Source organism: Vespa mandarinia, chromosome 4, assembly GCF_050613455.1.
Source record: "Vespa mandarinia isolate Hongniang chromosome 4, ASM5061345v1, whole genome shotgun sequence".
NCBI classification, from domain to species: Eukaryota; Metazoa; Arthropoda; class Insecta; order Hymenoptera; family Vespidae; genus Vespa; species Vespa mandarinia.
This window is the reverse complement of record NC_140813.1, coordinates 8,537,339-8,562,276: the sequence shown is the minus strand read 5'-3', so window position 1 is coordinate 8,562,276 and position 24,938 is coordinate 8,537,339. Positions and strand designations below refer to the sequence as shown.

At 33.5% G+C, this 24,938-nt stretch overlaps 1 protein-coding gene across 7 annotated transcripts in view; it reads right to left on the bottom strand.

Moving 5' to 3' along the window:
- The window catches only part of LOC118443181 (uncharacterized), a 181,235-nt gene that overhangs the window by 23,463 nt on the left and 132,834 nt on the right, over window positions 1-24,938 (bottom strand). For all 7 annotated transcript variants that reach the window (XM_035869739.2, XM_035869740.2, XM_085656386.1 and 4 more), the window contains one exon: window positions 24,060-24,184. In XM_035869739.2, the coding sequence (XP_035725632.2) occupies window positions 24,060-24,184 (125 nt within the window). The remainder of the gene's footprint in view (window positions 1-24,059; window positions 24,185-24,938) is intronic.

Below are 24,938 nucleotides of genomic sequence, written 5' to 3'. Positions count from 1 at the left end.
AAAAGAATAGTGACGTTGCAAGCCTCTGGGCCATCGACGTCACTAGTGAGGGATACGAATAGGATCGGTGTATTCAAATTGAACGTGACAGAGTGTCTTGGGATGGCTGTGTGCCCGCGGCTTGTCAACTTTTCATTTTAAGTTTCATGACGTATCGAACTGAAACGTGTCTCTTGTGAATCGATGATGTACCTTTCGTCAGATCTTATTCTCTAAAGTACCACCATTTGTCTTTCAACGAATATGTGTAACAATATTCCAATATAGTTTAATATTTAAAAACAATCGTAATATAACTCTTTTAAAAATTATTATTATTTAACTTTAAAGTATATCATTTTTATTAATCGATTTTCTTGGAAAGAAAGTTTCTTCTTATCTAATTTTAAAGATTACTGAGAAAAGAATACAGTAAAAAGTTTCTTCGATTACTTTTCTCAAGAAAGAAACTTCGAAGTTAAATCCAAAAAGAGTATCAAGAAGTCGTGTATGATATGCATGAGTGTCGAGATATTGTGATTTAAAGATAAAACACGTCTTTTGGATTCTGTAAAAGAAGAGAGGTAGAACGCTAACTTTCATCCTTCTTACATACACGTTAGAATCCTTTCCTTTTACACCACTCTCTCCCTTCTATGGCTTCACGATATAGACTCAAATACGTAGCTACTACGTTTGATATTCAAAACCACCTCCGGTAGCAAGTAATACACGTAAATCTCGTCGCCCTTCGAATCGCAGCCACGCCACCTTCACCTGCCACCTTATTCGAAAATACGAACAGCTAGTTTTTCTTATGTTCTATAACGTTAAATATTTTTATAAAATGATAAATTGAGTATGAATAAAAATATGATTTTTATATTTAAAATATAAGTTATTAAAATAATTATCAACGATATATTCGCGTGTAACTAACTTCAATATATTTTAAAAATTTAGATAGATAATATTAGATAGATAATATTCAGAAAAAAATAGTAGAAATTGGATATTAAATAGTTGAAGAATGATTTGTCGAAAAGTTACTTTACCAGACGCTAAAGTTACTTTATAGTTCATTCACAAGTCATCGACTTTCATATTTAATAATTTCCCCTGAAATAGAGAAGTTGGAACTTGAACCGAAAAATCTGCAATATTGATGGTTTCCGACGAATTAAAGACATGAACGTCGATTATCTATTACATTTGATATTCAAAGCTATTCTCTGTAACAATGGCGAAGGAATTGTGATAGTAGAGGTGTTAGTGATGGTAGAGGTAGCTGATAAGTCGCGTATTTCTCGATCCAACTTCACTGTCTCCCGCACGTGCCACCTCTTTGTAATATATATGATCACCATGACCACGTTTGACTCAGCGATTTCGACGCCACAGACGACACGACGACGACGGATCGTATAACCATTTGTGCGGCTTTACCTTACACTTTTATTTCCACTATTCAAACGTAGGGTTACAGTATCAAACGAAAATTGATATTTTCTTATTTCTTACTGACTGACAAATACTTACTCGTGTTTTTTGAAAATTATCAGACACATCACGAACTGTTCTATGATTAAAGATTATTAATTATTATTTGAGTATAATTTATAGTTCATTGTTAATGTTCGCAAATATCGTATATTAGTTAGAAACAGCTATTGTGATCTACTTCCTTTATATACATGTATAAATCTGTTATTTATTATTAGTGGCTTAAATAGTCGATAACAGTTGTAATTCACAAGCAACGTTATTATATGTAGAACATATATATATATATATATATATATATATATATATATATATAATTATATATATGTATAGATATAGTTTGGAAAGTTGCTTACTTTTAGGCGTGACACTTAATATTTGTATTATTCATTTAATTACTTTCGTGTGTCTAATAATTAATTATTCTTCATAACAAATTATTAACTGAAGACTTAAGGGCCAGAGTGTACTTTGAAAACTTATCCACTTTCTCAATATCAATCTCGCCGGGTTTATTTCATTACAATAATTTCCTTTCGTATGATGTAACGTCCTTTTCATTTCTAAATACGACTAGTAGATAAGTCGAAAACGAAGCTGAAAAGCCCTGCGCCAACGTCTTCCGTGCACATTACTTAACGCTAATCATAACTTCTACGTGGCACGAATCCTTACGGAGGGTTTGCGTCGCATAGGAGTTATGATTACCTCGGGAACTCGAGTCTAACCACTTCTGCCTTACGAGTTATGACATACAGCAGCGGTAGTGAATTCTGTGCACCGGTATTCTGCGATATGAGTTCGTTCTTTACCTTCTTTTACAGCTTGCATATCGCATTGTATTCGATTATAATTTATAACAAAAAAAAAGAAAATAAAGGAAAAAGAATGTCGAAATGATCATAAAAAGAAAAATCGTCGTTTTGAATAACACTTTTTTATTCCTCCTTATTCCACGATATTCATATATTAGAAATAACTAAGACAAATATTATATTATAAAAAGATATTAGAATACGTAAATGATCGTAAGATTTTCAATGAATGGACGGAGTTTTTTTGCTTCCCATTCCTTTTTTCTTTTATAATTAAGTCTCGTTAAAATATCGTATTGAAGCGTTTGAACAGTAATGGGCTCGGTAGATTTTTCTTCTTATCATCATATCATTTCGCTTTCCCTGCGAACGGATTCGACGTGCGAAAAAAGATGTCGCCGAGTGTCAGCATTCCATTAGGGTGGTAGCAACGACGGAAAATGAAATGCATTTCCCTTCTACAGACGTCGTCCCTTATGGGATGTTTCTTTCCATACAAGAAGACAACGATTCACTTATTGTCTCTCTCTCTCTCTCTCTCTCTCGCTCTCTCTCTCTCTCTCGCTCTCTCTCTCTCTCTCTCTTTCTCTCCCTCTCTCTCTCTCTCTCTCTTTCTCTGTCCATCTCTTTTTCGTGCTTTCTTTATTTTTAAATGGAACAATCTGACTATTAAAAGAATATAAGAGAAATGTCACAGCTTCATGTTTACCAAAATGTCAAAGTATTAGAAATCAAAGAATAATTTTTAATAAAACTATTAAATAGAAAATAATAATGATAGAAAATGGTTTAATAATAATAAAATATAGCAAGTTAACGCTCCAGATTACTTATATCATAATACGAACGATATAATAATATTACATATATATATATATATATATATATATATTTTTTTTTTGTTATTTGCATTCATATAGGTTCTTATTATATATTCGAAAATTTATTCGTTCGCACAACTCGCGGGGATTTGAAGTAAGCGTAACTTTCGGGTCTCTTCGCACGCTTTTTCTCATCCTCAGCACACTTTCGTTACGTCAAAAGCAGTCTTGATAAACTGCCAAAAGTATCCACGAGAGTGGGTGAGGACGTTGAAGATAGGAGAGCAGACGAGGTTTCACGGTGTTGGCTCCTTTTAATAAACCGAGGCCCGTCGTCACCACCGACGAAAAAGCTCGCCTGTGATCGATGCGGTTGGTCGTCGTGGGAAAAAGGGCTGTTTAGCATAAGAACCTCATCTCCGGTAACTTGTAGTCTGACACTGACTTGCTCGGGCCAGTGCCTTGTCGTTGTGGATTATCCAGTGTGCTTATATACAGAGTGTTAAAAAAAAAGTTCACAAAATTTAGAGACTACATATAGTACTTATTAAGCATGAGTAAAAAATCCTTGGTCAAGATAAATCGATAAATTGATTCTGACATAATTATGAATGATTTTCACAATAGAATTTAATTTCTATTATATCTATTCGAATGATTTATTCAATAAGTAAATAAATTAATATGTTCTACATGTCAAGAAAGATAAGAAATCAATTTTAATCTAATTTTCAATTAATGTTAAGACTCTAAACGATCTATCGGTTTAAAAATAAGTTATAACCGTTGTGAGAAAATATTTAAATTATACGTAAAAAGATATATAGTTTGACGAGTTTCTCCTCAGTCAACCGATTTAAATCCTTTGGATTTAGTCTGAATTTTGAAACTTTTTTCTTTAACATTTTATATGCCTACGCCTTATTTATATTTATGTATTTCTCTACTTTAGAATTCTAATCAGAAAAAAGTTTGGAACAAGCAAAAATTTTCGAATGAAAATACGCTCTTTATTTCTTTTCCCTTTTCTTTTCTTTTCTTGTTATTTTGTATTGGTGAAGATACAAAACAGCAAACAACCATCATCATTGCTCTAAAGGATTAATAACTTTTAACATTGTCTTTAGACAAAAGCTTCAACTTAGACATAGTATTAGCTTATTTTTTTCTGCGCATATTCCGTAGAACTGACATGATATTATCGGCTTCCATCTATTAGATCATGATCCCTTTCAGCGTGGTTTTCGTCGTACATGGCAACGGGTAATCCATTGTAAGCGGCGAGCGAATTAAAACGCTGTTAGCCTTCCATGGTCGAATGGCGAGTTATGAACTAACCCAAGCTTTAATGAATTTACATGATCGCTGACAATGAGTTGAGCTAAGCTTGATAACGTATGTAAAACGTTGTCCAGACTTTAACGATTGTGTAAATTTCATTTGATATTGGTACATTCAAATATTCTATCTGAGAAGATAGCAATTATCCTTTTTTTTATTTCTAATTTGGAGCGTAAGGAAAAAAAAAAAAAAAAGGAAAAAAAAAGAAAGGAAGAATAAAGGCGATTCTACGTCGTACGAAAATTCGCGTGAAATTCGACGATGACAACTCTGACAGGCTGTTGGCGTTAGCCGGAAGACGCACGACTCCTGTGACCTTCTCCCTTCGTCGACGAAGGAACCACCAAGCGTAACCACCCTTTCCTTAGGGGGTAACTTCCAACGTTGCTCTTGAAACTTCATCGTCTCGCTGTCACCATCACCAACACTACTACCACCACTTCCATCGACTTCGTCGAGCTCGGCGACAAAACCACGGGTGGCTTTTATTAAAATGTTCGATCCGAAGAGTAACTCTCTCTTTCTCTCTTTCTCTCTTTCTCTCTTTCTCTCTCTCCCTCTCTTTCTCTCGAGCATGTTAAAGAAATCAATTTGACTCCCTAGCAAGCTCGATATTACCACATTTTCTTCTTTTCACCTTCTCGTTTTCTTTCACGCGCACCCTTCCTTCACTTATTCACCCTTTCTCTATTTATTTCTCCCTTTCAACCACACTTTTCGTACATATATACATCTCTTTGCCTATCTCCTTCTCTTCCTTTTTTATTCTGGATTTCGATTTCAAATTTCACAGGTACATATATCGACTTACTTGGTGGATTATCCAAAAAAAGAGCCAAGAGAGAGAGAGAGAGAAAGAGAAAGAGAGAAAATGTATAGATCGAAATCGTAAAGAGAGACGGAGAAGGAAGTGCGAGGTGGACCGAAACTGGCAAGCTATCGTGTTCTTTACCAGCTCCATACTTAGAATTCAACCTCTTCAAATCGGAAAACGAGAGTATAGTAATCCCTTAGATATCCTGCATATCCGTTGCCTTCTTTCGAAGAAGAAAGCTTTAAGTCTTCTTTATATCGCACGTAAGACTCACATTTTCTGCTACCGTTTTCGTTTATCCCATATGGATCCGGATAACTTTATTCAACGTATGAAACGCGACTATAATTACAGTATACTCTCGTAAAAATCTATTTTTACACAAATATTTATGTAATAATACGGATAGAATATGTCAATAATCTTAAAAAATGTTTGTGAGTAGTCATTAATATAGAGATCATTAATTGAAACAATTTTTCGAAGTATTTATTCACCTTTTTTTTAATCAGAACTAATAGAATATTTTGATTATAAAAATGAAACGAACGTTGGACGTATTTAATAATAAAATAATATAATATAAAATATTTATTCCATAGAATGAAGAGATGCCATTTATTTGTAATTAATTCTTATATCTTAGATCATAAAAAAATATCTTTCATTCTAAAAAATTAATTTTCCAACCGATTAGAATATTTTTAGAGAGAGAGAGAGAGAGAGAGAGAGAGAGAGAGAGAGAGAGAGAGAGAGATAGAAAGACAAAGATTGAGAGAGAGATAGAGAGAGATTCATATCTTTTCAAGACAGTGCAATTATTTTAGAGATAATGAACCGAAAAATGAAGAAACTTGAAAGAACTTGAACGTTATCCTCGAATCAGATTCATGAATACCTTCGTTTCAGATCATAAAAGTGACTATTCGGGACAACCCGACCTTTCAATTCCGATACTTCATCGTAGACGGTTTTAAGGATTCCACCCTCGTCAAACTTTCTGATTACGCTCGACGTTCGATCTCGTTCTCGAGCGACACGAAATTATGATCGCACGCGGGAATTGAAAAGTGCCATGGAGTGGGGCGCGGCGGGGAGGATTGGAAGAGGTAAGGGAATGGGAGAGAGAAAGAGAGAAAAAGGTTGGTAGTGGTTTAAAGGGAGAAGAGCAATAAGAGAAAAAGAGAACGAGAGAGAGAGAGAAGATGAAGGCAATAGCGGTTTCATAGCAGCGATTTTACTTTTTTGGTTCATGGTCGATCGATACGATACGCTCAGCCGTTGAAAGTCGCCATGGAGAAAAGCGTAGTCTGTCGGATTCCTGTCTGTTGATTTACAATGTTTGGTCTCGAATATTAATTTAAACTTGTGGGGGATCAGGGGATGCCAGAGAAGCAGAGATAGAGAGAGAGAAAGAGATAAGGAGAGGGAGGGGGAATAAGAGTTCCGGAACGAAGGAGCCCTCTCCAGCATCCAAAGCAAAAGTTCCGCGAGCAGTTTTACATAATTGAACATTCTTACGTAGTAAAGGAGAATGGAAGGAAGGAAAGAAGAAAGGAAGGAAGTAAGAAAAGAAGGAAGGAAGGAAGGAAGGGAGTAAGAAAGGAAGGAAAGACTTGGCCTCTTGAAGAAGAATGGAAGTAGAGTGAGAGAGTGATAGAGACAAAGAACTGAAAAAATCAGAAGATGGAGATAACGTGTCTCTTTCTCTCTCTTTCTCTCTCTTTCTCTCTTTCTCTCTTTCTTATTCTTTTTCTTTCCTTCGCTCTCGCATTCAAACGCATGTCTACAGACTCGCGATAAAATTCTCGGTGGATTTTAAAGCGTATCTTCCCTCCTCTTTCCTTCCATACCATCCTTCCCTTTTCCTCTCGCATCTCAACCCTTACACTTATCCACCAGCTGCCATATCAAGGATGAAGCAATTTCGAAGCGAATTCTGAAATCGTTCTCGAGGGGATGAAGATTGGCCGAGTCTGTCTCTCTCTCTCTCTCTCTCTCTCTCTCTCTCTCTCTCTCTCTCTCTCTCGCTTTCTCGCTCTCTGTCTGTCTTTCTCTTTATGTCGAGCAGAAGAAACGTTATCGTAAAGATTTTCAAACATATATCTAATTTCTTTCATGATCGTCTTAGATCTGGTAGGGTTAAACGGATCAGACTTCGACAATTTTGTTTCTATTTGTTTGATTAGGTAAAGAATCTGTTTACTTTTATAATCGAAATGAGAATTTTTCTCAAATGACGGAAGAATGAAAAATGTACTAATATTAAAATAATACGATACGTAATTTTTCTTTTTATTTTTGTAATTTTTTTTTTTTTTTACAATTAAAAAAGACTTACGAATCAAAAAGATTTATCGTACAGAAATATATTTAACAAATGTAAACATAATTTTTACAATGAATGTGTTATTTATATACTTCAAAGTACGCAAAGTGAATAGTAATGATCAGTACTAAAGGGAACACGTCAATTTGAGATTCCGATTGAGAGAGACGAGTACTTTTGAATCGCATTTGCTATCATTTCGAATGCAGAAAGAACATTCAGTTTGGTGTTAGATGATAGAGAAAAAAAGATGAAACACAAAGAGAGAAAGAAAAAGAGAAAGAAGCAGAGAGAGAGAGAGAGAGATAAAGAGAGAGGCTGAAAAAGAGGAAAGTAAAAAAGTCTCGAGAAGGTGCAAAATCGTAGAGAGAAGAGTCGTGAGTCACCAACCAGGATGATAGTTTAGGGGAGAAATGAAATTGGTAAAAGGAATGCGCAGTCGAATGAGAGGACTGGTCATTGGTAGGTTAGTCAGCCTTCAGAAGAGATAAAGTACGAAGAACTACAAAATAATGTAGGAAGAAGAATTTTAACAAGCTCATAACTCGCTCACGAATTCTCGATATTTTATTTTTATGACGATTAGTAAAAATGTAGTCGTTAATTATCAAAAAGATTAAATATTAATATATATTTTTTTTTATTTCAATTACAATTGCTATTAACGTGTTATTAATTAATGAGGATTATTCAAATATTTTCACGTAGGTGGTATAAACAATATAATATATAATGTATAAATATATGATTATTTGTTTAAAATTATTATTTTAAATGAGAAAATTTTATTGTAAACAATATGATAAAGTTTTTTATTATTAGAAGATATATTATTATATCTAGACTAGTTTATACGATACAATGCTCCAAAAAATTAATCTAGGTGAATGCCTAAGTGTTACCAAGGGTTTTTCTTTTCTTTTTAATGTCCCTTTTATTATCGATATTATTATCATGTTCGAAGGTACTTTTCAACCGCGTCAAAGCGCGTAGTAATGTAGGTTACGATCGTTCAGGCCATTCACCGCAAAGGTGTGCTCTTTAAATACGTGCTATCGTGTATACGTGAGCAAGAGAACGAGGCTGGATAATGATGAAACGAATTGTTCATTGAAGCACGAAAGCACACAGTACTCTAAGTTCTTAGTAGTCTTCAAAACGATTAAATAAATATGATACAATATAAATTCAACCATTCACTCATACAATTTATTTTCAATGAAATATCTAGATATGTGTACATATGTATGATAATTTGTTTTCAACGAAGCAATATAAGTTTTATATAATTACTATTCTTAATTGAAACGTGATAACACTATTTATTATTACATATTATGTTATTTAATCTGTATATTTCTTAGAATTACTCATATGATACGTAAAACTAATTTCCTCATCTAGATCTTTCATACGAAACCATAAATTATTTCATGCTTTTTTATTATTTCCAATCCAATTAACCACGAACTCGAGTTATGCGGTAGTGTTAAATTTCATTTCTTCTTTCTACCTTTCTCTTCTTCGTCTATCTTTTCCAAGGCAATATACAAGGAGTGATGTTTGTGGAGCAATAGAAAGTAGAGAGGTGATTCTTGAGGTCTTTCAGAGACAACCATCGAAGCATGAGGGGAAGGGGTGCTCTCGAGCGAAGGTTCGAAGAAAGGACTCGAGGGGGTGGTTTGCCGTTTATTAAGGCTGCTTCGGTCTCGTGAAGAGATCGAGTCTCGCTTATTAACCTGACCTTGGCTCCTGCTCTTCTACTACACACCGAAGGCACAGCCTTCCTTAATTGAAACGTTGTTAAGGGCGTATATAAAGATTAGTCGGAGACGTGAAACTTCAATGAAAGATAGTACGCAATATTTATGGAAAATATTGTGTCTATAAATATTCTAAAATGGAATACAAGTAAGTATTATGATTTTAATATTTTGTTAATCCTAATATTGATATTGACTAATCGTTGAATACCGCAAGAATTAAATTTGATATATGCGGTAGCTACAATGAAAATTAATACGTATGAATATCTTCATATATATCTTTTTGATATATATATATATATATACTTACATATACTATGTATCATTTTAAAAGATATGGCCAAATATATTCGATACTCTATTGATTTTATAAACAAACGTTTCAAATAAATGTTGTTAACTTTTGAGAGAGAAATATAATATAATATTTCTCTTAAAAAGAACGCTATTACCAAGATATAGAAGTCATAACAATTTTGTAAAACGAAGATCGATATTTTAAACCAAACAAAAGTTATGAAGAATATCAATACGAATTGAACCAGTGCACGTATCTTTTTATCGATATTTCATCGAGTTATAGCTATAATAGTTATACTATTGTAATAATATTGTAATTGTTATAATACTGTAATAGTATGAGACACGGCACTTGTTATTTGTAATTCGTGATTTGTAATATATTAGTATCATAACAATGTAATCTAAATTGTTTGGACGATCAATTCGTATTTCTACTCGTTTAATAATACTTTTTCAAACCACATCTTTTCTTCTAGCGAGATGATGCGTTAAATGTTTCTGTTTTCACGTTAAAAGAAAAAAAAAAAAAAACAGGAAAAAGAAAAGAAGGAAAAAAGAAAAAAGAAAAAAGCAGAGAGAAGATAGAGGCAACTTTTTGTTACAGAAGGAGAACGAGGAAGAAGGATCGAACGATAACTACCGAAGAGAAGAGGGAAGAGGGTTGGGAGTATTACTGATCTTCACTACGCGGAATACTGAGAGAGAACTCTGCAAAGAGTTTAACGCCTTTAACGCCTCGTGAAAAGAAAGGGCGCCTCGTTAGGCCGGCTGTTTCGATTCTTCAAGCCTCTTCGCGCGTGAAAAAAAAAAAGAAAAAAGAAAGACTACGGGGGTAGAAACATCGAGACCGAACATTCGCTTTTTCTAAAAACGTTTTCCTTTTATTCTTTCCTTCTCTTTTCTCGTCCACGTAAAAAGAAAGAAAACAATTAGAGAAGAAGAGAAAAGGCCGTTTGGGAAAAACGCGAGAACGTCCACGTTTTCTCTACGTTGGAAATAAAATGTAAAGTGTTTGGAGAAGAGATCCAACGAAAGAAAAAAAAAAAAAAGAAGAAAGAAGAAAAAAGGAAAAAGAAAAAAGATGAAAGAAAAATAAAGAAAAAAAAATAACGAAAAGAGAGAAACACCGGTTAAGTATCGACGCATACGTCGCTGGTATAAATCCAACCAGGTTCGATCGATCCAGCCACAACTTTATTTCATCGTAACTCGCGTACAGTTTCACTCGACAACGAAGAAAAGTGGTGGTGAGAAGTGCGGTCGGGGAGGATAGTAGGAGAAGGGGGAAGGGCAGCAGGAGTGAGGTTGTCGATTGATGGACAATTTATGTAAACTGCGAAACTTCGTTACCACGTTTGTCACTATTTTTACGCAAACGAGTGCAACGCAAATGAGTCCTTTATGAATGGCAGAGCAGTAGTGACGTCGATCGGGGTTGATAGCAATGGCGACTTTGGTAGTCGATCGATCGACCAAATTAAATATGGAGTTAAATAGCCAATCAACCAGACGAATTTTCGAGGTCGGTCTGTACATACGCAGTAGCCTTCATTTCAGTATTCGTAAAGCAATTTAGTCGCAGCAAAGTGCACACTTAACGGCGAGATAATTACGTCATGAAATTAATCGACGCGTCTCACGACGACCCTTTTCTTCTCCCTGTGTTCTCCGGTCATTACTGGGAACTAACGAATGAGTTTTCAATCCTTTCCCTCCTATTCTCCATCATCCGAACACCGCTCATATTGCTATTTTTATCAATCTAATTACAGTTATCGTTAGCTTCGTGAAATTGGCTACGTGAAATCTTGTTTCAATGATTTTGAAATCGATCAATATTTAAAGCTATTAGTCGAATAATAATGCATCATTTAAACGCATATTGAATAGTCCGTGAATTAATTTATCAACGAAACACAATAGTTAACATAGCAATTACTGAATGTTATTGGAGTTACAATAATACTAATAAAATTTCCTTGATGACAATGTTGACGTTTTATGATTCAAATTTTTCATTTGAAAACAATGCAAATATATATTTTACTAAACATTGTTACATTTCTGTTTTTCTACGTTTAAAGGACTTTGAAGGAACAAACGTATGTAATATTGTACGGAAACGTAAAGTAAAAAGCAGTGGGATAATGATCATTCTGACAAAAAGTGTTCGTTCCGAGCTTACACGAGGCAAGAATTAGTTACAATGATTTCCCTGTCGTTTTTAGGCGAGAAGAAACGGGAAAGTGCCGAGGTTTTCTATAACGAAGGACGAAGGTTATGTAATTCCTCGTCTCGTTTAGTTAATCTTGAAAGAGTCATTACGATTCTTTTTTCACTTCCCATCCTACACCTTCTCTCTCTCTCTCTCTCTCTCTCTCTCTCTTTCTCTCTCAATCTTTCTCTTTCTCTCTCTCTCTCTCTCTCTCTATTTCTATTTTTCTTTCTTGTGTTTCGTTCCTGCACGCGCCAGTATGTTGTTGTTTTCGCGATTCGTTTTTTGTTCTTTCCAAATAGCAACCGCCACTTCTTGGTACATTAACCTCGACGGCTGGAGGATTTATGTTGATCCCTGGAGGTACTCGAAAAGTACGGGCGAAATAGAGAGAAAGAGAAAGAGCAAGGAAGAATGAAATTGAAAGCAGAAATTTTCCGAGTCCGCAAATCGACGTACTTCGTTATTATTTTACCAGTTTCGCCGCGTTGAGTTTTCGTTCACGCTCCAAATTTCCTCTCCACGGGAGAACTCCTAAAGATTTATGACAAAGGGATAATTTTCTTTTTTTTTTTTTTTTTTTTTTTAGAAATTTTTTCTTAATTAATAAATTACAAAAAAATAAATGTTATTGCGAAAAAGTTATATATTTATAAATCGTATAGGAGATAAAAATTATTTCGAACGTTTAGTTGTTTTTGAAGATATAGAAAAATTATTTTCCTCTAATTATTCATTTTCTATAATTATTTATCCGGATATTAAAAGATGGACATCGATGATAACATTATCAGTATGCAAGCGTTCTAAAATCTAAATCAGGAATAGGTAAGTAACTTCTTCTCCGTTGCTAGCTGCACAGTCTACATCATCAATCAATCCGTTCCGCCACTACTTAACTTTACTAGCCGCAACTGCATGCACTTTGTTAGAAACAAAAGCCGTGCCAGCTCACGAATCACGGCGATGTCAAATAGTATGGATCGTCTCTTCCCATCTTAACTAAATAGGTATACAGAAGATGGAGTCATTTTTTCCACTCTGCCAGCTGCCAATTTTCCACCCCTTCCATAGATGATAGACAATATATTTGTATAGTCTCGTAACGTGTATTGCCTATTACAAAAAAAACTTAAAAATGTTTTATAAAATAATAAATAGTATTCGTGATCAACATTATCAATAATGTATGAAACGATGTCTCTCCCTCTCTCTCTCTCTTTCTCTTTGCAATATTAATAATTCTGAAAAATTAATTACTTATCATATAAATATATCGAATCATTTCTTTGACATATCAATTAATATTTACAGATATATACTTTTCGATATCGACAATAAAAGGAATCGAGGGAATCTACATGAAAATAGTTTATTAGTAATATTTTTCTCTCGCTATTTGAAAACTTATTTACATCTTATCTCGAAAACATGTATAGTACATATATAAATAGTATATAAACATGTATATACTATGTCTATGTATATTAGGGACTTGCGGCCTTGCACCACTCGTCTTTTGCTCTTTTCTCGTGGTAAGCACTCCCGGTAATGCGCTTCTTGGTACATTAACCTCGACTTACACACAACGTTCTCCACTCTGTTCGTACAAACACACGCACGTATGCGGAAGAGCTTGTACACTCTCAGAGAAACACGGGGGAACTTCGCATGAAGGCAACATCCACGATTTAACCTGGAACGACGCGAACGAAACATCTTCCTCGTCGATGAACACGGACCATTAAAGCTTATAATCCAACAAAATCTCTTGCGACTTTTTTCTCTTAAAAAAGTGTTCACGCTTTTTGCGATCGATGATGACAAAAACTTTCTACGTTCGATTTCGAACTTTCATTTATTTCTTTTTTTTTCTTTCTTTTTTCTTTCTTCTTTTTTCTTTTTCTCTTTTCTTTTTTTTTTTTTTTTTTTTTCTTTAATGTTCTTCACTTGATTATGCGACACCACTTTACCTCGTTAGATCCTTACATACGGAGGTTAATTCTGTCTTTCGCCTATTTTCTATCCTTCTCTATCTCATCCTCTTTTCTCAGAACAACGATAAGGGACGATACAACAGAGCTACCCCAGGGAGAAGCTTTCCAAGAGCTTCCAACCATTTCCTAGGATAAGTAAGCCGAATAACCGGAATTTCTTACGATAAGTAATGTACTGGACTAAAAATCTAAGGGAAGGTGAAAGAGAAAAGCAATAATGCATTACATTAAATGTATATATACAAATATAAAAGAAAATTTCAGGATGGATACACTGGAACTACTTTAATAAAGATTGCTGTTTTCAGAAATTACTTTAGACTAATTTTATATAGCTTGAAGGGGTAATATGATAAATCTTCTATATCGCTTATCAAAAAATTGAGATCATCTTTAGTTTTTGTAATAAAATTTCATTTTAATTTTACATTAAATGTTGCAGATAATATCAAGTTAGAGAGAGAGAGAGAGAGAGAGAGAGAGAGAGAGAGAACAATCAAATGGAAACATCTATATATCTCGTATTTTTTATTAATAAATGAGATATATTTCTAATAAAAAATGATTTTAAAGCAAAGTTTTTCTATCGCTACATTTAACTTTTCAAAATTAAAATTTTGAAATAATAATAAAACAATCACATACAACGTTTCATCTTGTGTATAACTCTAAGTGATGAAAATATAATGAAAATATGAATATATATGAAATAAATATGAAAATATAATGAAATAATATGAAAGAATGATGAAAATATATTATTTGTAAACGTTACACACATTTCATCGACTTCGAATGGCTAACCCGTGAGTAAATATATTCTTCTAGTTATTTCAGTCTAGTATAAAGAGAATAAAAGAGTATGGTTAATATCAGATATATTAAGGGAGGAAAAGCGAATATTATCCTTTACGCGAAGGCAACTCTCTCAGGTGGCTAGAACAAGATGAATAATCTGCGAAGCATAGTCAAGAGAATAGAAGTACAACCTGAGAATAATACTATACATATACACATGCACACAAACGTATGAATTAACATATACGTATAATCGTTATATAGACATACATACTACCAATGATATTAATCGTAGGATACCTATTTTCTTTCAATGTAGCTGCTTTCAAGAATTCATTCAACGATGCATTAATATTTTCGACATTTTAAACAACTTAAAGAATCTTTCACATTGATATAAATAAAGAAATGAATACACCTGTAAATATCATTTTCGTTATCTTTTGCACGGCATCACACTTCGCTCGAAATTATTGGAAGAATGCAGCGACAATTCATAATAGCATGCTTTTCACTTCCGTTCCGACCGACCTTCGCATCGTCAGCCAGACACCTCTTTACCCTCTCAACACCCTTATAACCCAACCCTTCTTGACTTCAGCTCTTTCCTCACTCTTTCCTAGTCACAGCTAAATGTTATTACTTCGGCCGTTAAAGATAATTTCTATCTCTCTTTCTCTCTCGTTTGTTCATCCAAGGTATTCAGCTTTACACGACGGTTTCTCATTTCGATCTTGATGGTAAATTCATTAAATACACGCGAATTCAACGAGAAAAAGAAATTATGAGAATAAAAATTTTAAATGGATGTGGATGTACGATCCGTCATTAATTCGTTCGAGAATCATTTATGAAAATATTGCCATATGTAGATTCTCTTAAAACGTTAACGGTTATTGTTACTTTTGTTTAAAAGACAATTGTGATTAATATTTATCTTTCGTATTTCGTTATGGTATACATAGCTTATAGAATTATAAATACGTTTCCTATTGTCCAGCAAAAATGTTGCTATGTTCGAAAAAAAAAAAAATTAATTTCGAAATGATCTTTTTATGAAAACATTTTGTTATACACATTTGTAAAGAACAATATACCATAAATGAATTTTATTTTAGATAGAACGTAAGAAAAATCGAGGATAAAAAATATTACGCGTTCGAAATTATAAAGAACTATTTAAAACACTATTTCTTTTTCTATTATGGATTCTATTATGGTTTCTTTTTATCAAGGAAGCCTAAAAAAACATACTTCATCTACGCAATGAAACCTACATAGACCGTAGGAATTATAAAGCATCCTTGATGAACTATGACTGGGAGAAATAATTAACGCAGTCGCGTCGGTTAACCCATACGACAACGTACACCTCTGTCGCGTACTACTAATTATTGCACTTCTGACAATTACTTTCATAATTCGAGCTTGTCCCACTTGCCGGCGTACTATACTTTTGATAATAATTATACGCTTTCCGTTGTTCCCATCTCTTTTTCCTTGTTTTTCCTTCTTTTCTTTTTTTTTTCTTCTTTTTTTCCCTTCTTTTTTTCTTTCTCTTTTTTGCCTTTCTCTTGCGAGATAGCGCAGCTAATTTTTTCCTTCCGTCGACTCGAGCGCATAATAAAATTTCAAAGGAGCGAGACGTAACGAACTGCAATTTCGAGATTTCTCTTTTTTTCCCTCCCCAATGCCAAGAGTAGATACGCAATATTTCATTAATGTTATAAAAGAAAATAATAAAACACGGAATGAACTTTTTACAAACAGAACAATTCAATGTTCTATTTTCTTCTCGTTAGATCGAAATTGAATAGAAAACATTAAAGAAGATCGAGAATTATATTTCTCGATTAAACATAAGCGCGATGAATTATTTGATAAGATATTTAAAAGTTCGAAAGAAATTCTTGGATAGAATACCAGATGGTAGGAGGTAAACCATTGGAAAACCAGGACGAAATCGAGCTAGGGTGAAATTCGATATAAATCAGACCGAACCTATACCCTTCCTTTTTCTTTTCTAGCTCGCCATCTTAGTCGGATGCTGTTCTTCGTAGTATCTTCCATCGGTTCTTCTCTTTCTCTCTCTCTCTCTCTCTCTCTTTCTGTCTGTCTATCTGTCTGTCTGTCTGTTTCTCTCTCTCTCTTTCTCTTTCTCTCTCTTTCTGTCTGTCTCTCTGTCTGTCTGTCTCTCTGTCTCTCTCTCTCTCTCTCTCTCTTTCTTTCTCTTATTTTCTATCTTCGACTCTTTCTACCTCTTATCCTTTCCTTCTTTCTCTCGTTTTCTTTCGGTCTCGCGAGCTCCACTCGGACACGTAATTACAAGTCTTAGGTGGAGAACTTCCAGTGCTCGCGGCGTTGGCGTGCCTGCTGACCCAGCGCTCGAAAAGAAAAGCGGCCCTCTGTAAGAAATCCGGATAACTCGACTGCCTCACTGAGTCTCTTTTCCTTTTTATCATTCTCTCTCTCTTTCTTTCTTTATTTTTCTCTCTCTTTATCTTTATCTTTATTTTTCTCTCTCTTTCTCCCTTACTCTCTTAATCTCTCCTTATCTCTTTCCCTCTCTGTCTCTTCCTCTCTGTCTCTCTTTCTCTCTCTCTCTCTCTCTTCTTTTCTCTCTCTTTCTTTCCCACGATGTTCCTTCGTAAAAAGAAGAATCTTCGTTTGGTGAAGCTTTTCTGTGTTTCGTACGGAAAGAGAAAGGAGTCAACGTGTCCAACGAAACGAGTTGGAAAAGTTTATCGTCAGAAGATTCTCATTAGCTTCATTGAAATGTCTTATCTTTTCTAGATTCTTGCCTCTTCGATAAATCTTCTTTTTGACGCGATAACGAAAGAATAAAAGAAATTTAACTAACCCGTTTATTACCATTATTTTCAATTTATTATAGTTTGTAAATTTATCGAACGTTTATTTTCTTTTATAATAAAGTATATTTTATTATAAAATATTTACATCGATATGCGGTATTTGGAATAATTAATAGAAATCGCGGAATTTAAGCAATCGTTGGTTGAAATTTTAGGCGGTAAACAACCTCATTTTATTTACATATGTCTTCGTATCGCAAACATTCAACGAATCCATTTAATTTACATTTTACCACCAAATAGGTAGTTCATATTATCGAGTTGTTTCAGTTGTCATTACCTAAATAATTATATAAATATTTAATTTTTATATTTAATTTATATTTTTATATAAATATTTAATTTTGTTATTTAAGTTAATAACATCATAATGCATTAATAAATAAAACAACAAAAAATATCTTAAAACAAGTTCTTAAAATGATATATATATATATATTTTTTTTTTTTTCATTACTAATTGGATTCCTATTTTCTAATCTTCAGTTTACTAATGACAAATCATGAGAACATTAATTTGCATAACATACATTCATAGGTAGCAGAGAATTCACATAATTCAAACATCAAATGTAATTGTTTTTAAATATGTATAGTATGGCATCATAGATGATAAACTTACTGATTATTTTAACAGCAGAATTCTAATTGGTAACGTTAATTTTATTTGGAATTCATTTGGTTCCTTGTTGTCAGAATTATTTAACAATATCGTTATTTAGCAAATTGATTAAACATATATTTCTTTGAATTCTATAATTTCAAAGATATTTAACGTGATAATAATTATCATTCTGTCCTTATATATATTTACTCTAAAATAATATAATCAATGTTAATTTCATTATTCTCATCATTGAATTGTGATAAAATTCTTCGGTAGCATTCGTGATTGAAATATGTTTGCCAATTTAAGCGGTGCAACGAATTATAACTAACTCTAATCGTGCAATACTAATCGACAAAATCACATATATAATACATACATACATATATATATATATATATATATATATATATATATTTATATTTTTGATGGACAGATATAAATTCTATTTACTTCAGTCGGTATTCGAATTGCATAATACACGCAGTGTTTATGACGGGAACTTCAAAAACTCTTGTTAAGCACGTCGCAAGAAGAAATTATATTAGTTTAATGAGCAATGTTTAATATATGCAAATGAGAGAAATGTATCTATATTGTATATGTGTGTGTGTGTATATATATGTGTGTATAAGCGTATATAGATTCAGAGTAATTCCGAAAATTAATTCGTGCCGTTAATGTCACGTGCGACGAGTACGACGAACTTTCGGCGTTCTCGTCGAATATTTTATCTATTTTCTATCACCGTGTGGTTGCATTAACGAAATTTACACTTTATTAACTTTAAGTTATTAAAGCACGGGCGGGTGTTGAGCAGTGTAACGATCCTGCCGCGGTAAACGGACCGAGTAAACTTTGTAATTACACTCTATAAACGAAGTAATTACTACTTCACACATACACATACACATTAGTATTTTAAAGGTATATCATATGACGAAATAGTACATAATAGACAACACGATAATCAAATCGTTACTATTTTATTGCCGACAATGTATTATAAAATCTTGTATCTCACTGAAGAAACAACAAGGAACTTGCTATCGCTTCTTTTTGCTTTCTCAACAAACAGTAACTGGTATCTTAAGCACATTACTGCACTTTCCGATACAATCGATGATAGAGTCATGTCAATAGAAAAATATTTATTTTACGCTTCAATTCATAAAAGGTCATATATGATCTTAAATAATGCAAATGTTTGATATATTACAACATTCGATATTAAATTATTAAGTTAACAAAAGGAATTCTTTCTTATGAAATTGTGCTTAAACTCTGTGTTAGTAAATTTATTTAACACGAAAATTTGTGATTTATGATTTCATATATCAAGCCATACAACAAAGAAGGAACTGTTATCTAACATAAACATATGTACACAATAACGCACACAGTATTAGTTTAAATATTGTTTTCCAATAAAAAGAAAGAAAAAGTATTTAATCCAGATAAGCTACCGTTAATGCAATTACAATCGTAAGGAAATCCAGTTGATTAATTTATCGATGACAAGTGTATCAAAAAAGAAGCTGTTCTGAAGCTGTATGAAAGGAAAGAACATTATCTCCTTAGAAATTCGATATAACGATAATTCTCGTTAAATTCCCATGGTGCATTTATTAAATAGAATTCCCTCGAGTGAATTGATTACTAAAAGCCATGCCTTTCTTTTAACGTCGCTTTACATCGTTTGAACTTTATGAGTTTTTTTTTTTTTCTGTCAACAAACTGAATATACGCGAGATTTAAAAATAGCGAAAAAAGAAGATATAAATAAAAATGGGATGTGCATATGTGGGACCGTGCATGACAAAATCAATATTTTTTTTTGTTTTTTTTTTATATATATAAATTTTTCAATATTAAACGATTGATCAAGTTCATAACTTCTTTGCGAATAAACTGTTCGATTATTATTATCATTATGTACCGAAGCAACGAGCGTTGCACGGCCTCGCGGTATATAATAAGTTTAATGCAGTACCTAAATAACATTAAGGCAGTTATTACTACGATAATGAGCTCGTTGATTACATTCGACTAATCGAGTTATTCTCTTCGCTTGCCTAACGGAATTCACTAGGCGAATTTACTTTACATTGCTTTCAACGAAATCGTAAAGGTTATAAGGACAGACAGAACAACGCTTTTCTTTTGTATATAGTACAATGTAAATAGAACTTTTTACTTTTATATGAGTCACCCATGAATGGCACTCGATTTGTTTTTATTTCACTTCAAATATTTGTAATTTTCGTTTCATGATATTTATAAAAATCGATAGTAACGAAAGTAAAGTATACAAGAGATACAAATATTATTCATAGTTCTTATAGTTTTCTATGAATTTATATTTATCTGTAGTAGACATTGTATTTTTTTTCACAAAGAAATATATTTTCTGATTATCTTTCCCACACCCCCCTCCATCGCCTTTCTCTCCCTCTCTCTTCCTATCTTTCATTCCTCATTATAATCCTTAGTTACGTTTATATCTGAACTTTTAAACGTAACGTGAAAAGTATAAAATAAATAATAGTTCATAATTAAAAAAGATATATTTAAAAAAGGATTTACCTCAAAAGAAATATTAAAAGTCATTTTAAATAATAAATATGGATTTATGCGTTTATCTAGGTAACATTCATTTATAAATCGACATTAATTTATTAATTTTTATTCGAAACAGCATTAATTTTTTGTATTAAAATGAAAGCTTTGAACAAAGGGAATATATTTTCTCGAGAAAAGTCAGTGAAATTCTCTTTACGAGAAAGAAAAATTCGAATTCGCGCACTCGCCTGACAGAATTCGATCGATCTCATCGTTTCTCTTGCATCTGCGAGACGAATCGAGACAAAGCTCAATTTCATTCGACTTTTGCTAATTACTACGGCGTAAAAGATAGTAAAATTCAAGACTATTCGAGGAAAGAAAAGGGTTTCTTTCTTCCGCTCGAAAGAATCGTTTCGATCGAATCGAAAAGTCTATCTTTTAAATGGACCTTCCTACTCTAGTCTCGTGATTTCAACGTCGAAATATCGCATCGTGTCGAAAATTTTCTTTCCTCTTTTTCGAATTCAATGATCATTCGTCACATTTTATTATCCACTTTAATTCAATTTCTATCATTAGCATAATCGTATCACGTTCACTATCTCTCGTTCGACGTGACAACAATGTAAAGCAACGAACGACAAATGAATTTTCATGGTATCGACTTATAATTATTGGAAAAGAATTAGAATAATTAATCTTTGCTTTTTTGTATTTCCCATCTTGTTTTATTATCGTTTTTATTTGTCACGTTTTATTCTTGTTGTTTAGGTTGATTTTTCTGGTATTCAATGCTAGGAGCTATAGCCTTATATTCGCTGATATAAATTGAATGGCGGAATAAAATGGAGGAAGGAGAGGATATCTAGCGAAAAGAACGGGGAAGAGAGGCGGACAAAAGAACAGGAAGCTTTCATTGTTCGTTTAATACTGTACGGTGCCTTCATTAAAACGATATGAGAAACTTATATTACTCGAGAAAGTGATCTTAGGAAAGAAAACTTTGCTTCTCATTTATAGTTGAAGTCCCGAAGAAAACTTTGAAAAAAAGGGGAAAAAAAGAGGAGACTTGTTAACTAACGAGTCAAACACATTCCAAATAAACTCAAAAACTCGAAAGATATACGTACCTACCGCGTGAAAACGCCAAACGAATCCAGCATTTTAATTAGCCCAGTAATTTGCGTTGTAATGCTTACGCGAAGTGTTATTTGTTTTGATTAAAATTAAAATTGCTCGGAAGCGGGATAGCACTTCGCTTCATTTGCGAACGTTTCATTAGCCACGCGACCTGTCATTGCAGATGCGCGACTCGTTTCACGTGAAATGTGTTCGTTACGAATAAAAACAAAAAAACAGAGAGAGAGAGAGAGAGAGAGAGACGGACAGACAGACAGACAGACAGACAGACAGACAGACAGAGACAGAAAGACAAAAAAATATTAAAATCAAGAGAATATGTTACGTGAATAATATTCATAATAATTAATAACACATATATTTCTATTTGGACGTTTGCAATTGATGTCGTATATCTTTCGAGACGATCGATCTTGTCTATGTGCTCTTTACATTTTTACTAAACCGCGTCTTTCATTTTAATTGTTTCTCGATCATTCGTAATATTCACGATCATTATTCACATGCACACATATTACTGTCTGGCCATTTTCGATTGATGTCGTAAATTTGTCAAAACGACCGATCTTGTCTATGTACTTGTTTAGATTCTTATTAAATTTTACGTCATTCATTTTTATTGTTTTTCAACCATTCGTAATATTCATTATCATTATTCACACATACGCACGAACACATACATGTTCCTGTTTAGTCGTTTACGATTTATGTCGTATATTTGTTGGAACGACCGACTTTGTCTACGTATTGTTTACATTCTTACTAAACTTCGCATCTTTCATTTTAATTGTTTCTCGACCATTCATAATATTCACAATCATTATTCGTACATACACTCGCACGTACGTTTTTGTTTGGCTGTTTACGATTGTCGTTGTATATTTTTCGAAATAACCGACCTTCTCCTATGTAAATATTTTTAACGTTCTTATTAATGTATACGTCTTTCATTTTAGTAATGTCTTGACCGTCATAGAATATAGTAAGTACTTACAGTATTGTGTAGGAAAAATTTCTGCTAGAACATCGTCATATTCCTTGCATATACTCATAGCCTTTATCTATGTTTAGCAACCCTTTATTAAATAGCCTTAATCAAGGTATTAAAGGGTACGCTCCAATTGTCAGAATCGATTTTCTAAATATAATCTTAAGCGCTCAATCGACTTAAATAATTTATTTATGCAGTCTCTCCCCATCTTCTTGAATCCTCTTTACTCTCTTACTTTCTGAAGAGACTTAGAGAGAGGGATTGTTAGAGTGGTTGCTGGTGGTGACTTTTCTCTCTCGCAAATATTCTTTTTTCTTCTTTTTCTTTCTTTCTCTTTTTCTATCTATCTCTCTATTTCTTTCAAGACACCAGACAGAAAATCCTTCAGCCGGAATTCTTCGATCGACTCTCTTTCCTCCTTCTCTTTCGTGAACGACGAACGAGCTACCACGACCACGGCCGTTCTCGGAGTTGAATCCTAGTTTATATCTTGCGATATAAAGTGGCCAACCCAAGGATGAGTGGACTTCTGACTCGGCGAATATCCATTGTCCGTGCCGTTAGAATTTCACCATTGTTCAGGCTGACGCGAACAGAAGGATTCTCCAGGTAAGGGAAATAGCACGTATATTTGGAACTGTCTGCTGCTGGTCCACGTGGATCACGAGCCATCTCCACGTGCACAAGCACAAGCACAAGCACAAGCACAAACACAAGCGAGAGCATAGCGTAGATTCTACTCGAGGATTGAGGATTACATTGTTGGCTTCTCACTCTGCGTGAAAGTGTGCCTGATACACACTAGCCCTCTGTGCTTGGGCTTGACTGAAAGGAAAAAAAATAGGGAGAAAGAGAGAAAGAGAGACTGGACCGTGTTACGTGACCAGCAAACCAATACAACTATCTCGTTTCTTCTTCCTTCAAAAAAAAAAAAAAAAAAAAAAAGAAGGAAAAAAAGAATCTTTTTCCTTTTATTTCGCACCCCCCTTTTCTTTATCCTTTATTCTCTTTTATCTTTCTTTATGTAGTCTATTAAACCTTAACATCTACCCTTATTTAATCATTGAGATGTCCCTGAGAATTTTTATCGTTAATAATATCTTCGTTAAATTCACTAAGCATGTCGTTTTTACATGACATACATGATATATTACAAAACGATTTATTCTATCGTCAAACCGATAAGTTGAAATGTGACTTACCACCAAGTAGAAAAAGACCACAGGCCACCAATGTTCTATGATCAGAGTAACAATGGCCGATCAGTGCGAAGATAGTACCAGCGAAAATCAAGACAACAGCGATCACTTGAAACGGTGCCGAGATCCTGGAACATATATATCATGCTAATGTAAAAAAGAGAGAAAATGTTTCAGAAACTTAATGAACTGGCAGTATAATTCATAAATATTCGGGAATTCATAAATATATCGTTTTGAAGGAGATAGCCCAAGGTATATTTCAATGCGAGGGAGAAATTCAAGTTGAAGTGCATTGATTTAAATCATATTGAATCATATTTTATAGTGAATATATGTAGATATATCGAAATAAATATACAAAATCCTATTTCTTTCAAAGTTATATATATTTTCAATATTTCTATCTGATAAATTATCTTCGATTCGTACATTGTATTAATCAACTTATTATTTTCTGATTTATTTCTAGTTACGTTAAGAAAGATTCTTTTTGAACATCATTATATTCGAATACCTTTGAGAGAGAAGCAAATCACGAAAGTTTGATCCATTTCGCTACTATAACTACAACAACGTCCACGGAGAATGTATCGGTTACAAGCTGGAGAAGTTGCTTGTTGGAACTATTCGAGATCGTAAATACCAGAGTCTATATGGTACGTATACATATATACAATATGTATATGTATATATACCTATATACATACGTATGGAACAATTATCTATGTAAAACGAACGACGACAATAGCCAACGTGGATATATGGTGAATGTACGATTGCTCGAGGAAGGTACGCAACGTCCAAGCCTATGATGGTCATTGTTAGGCTGTCCACGTTCTACCTGCCTTATACGTTGGCAAGTAGAGGCAGACGCCACTC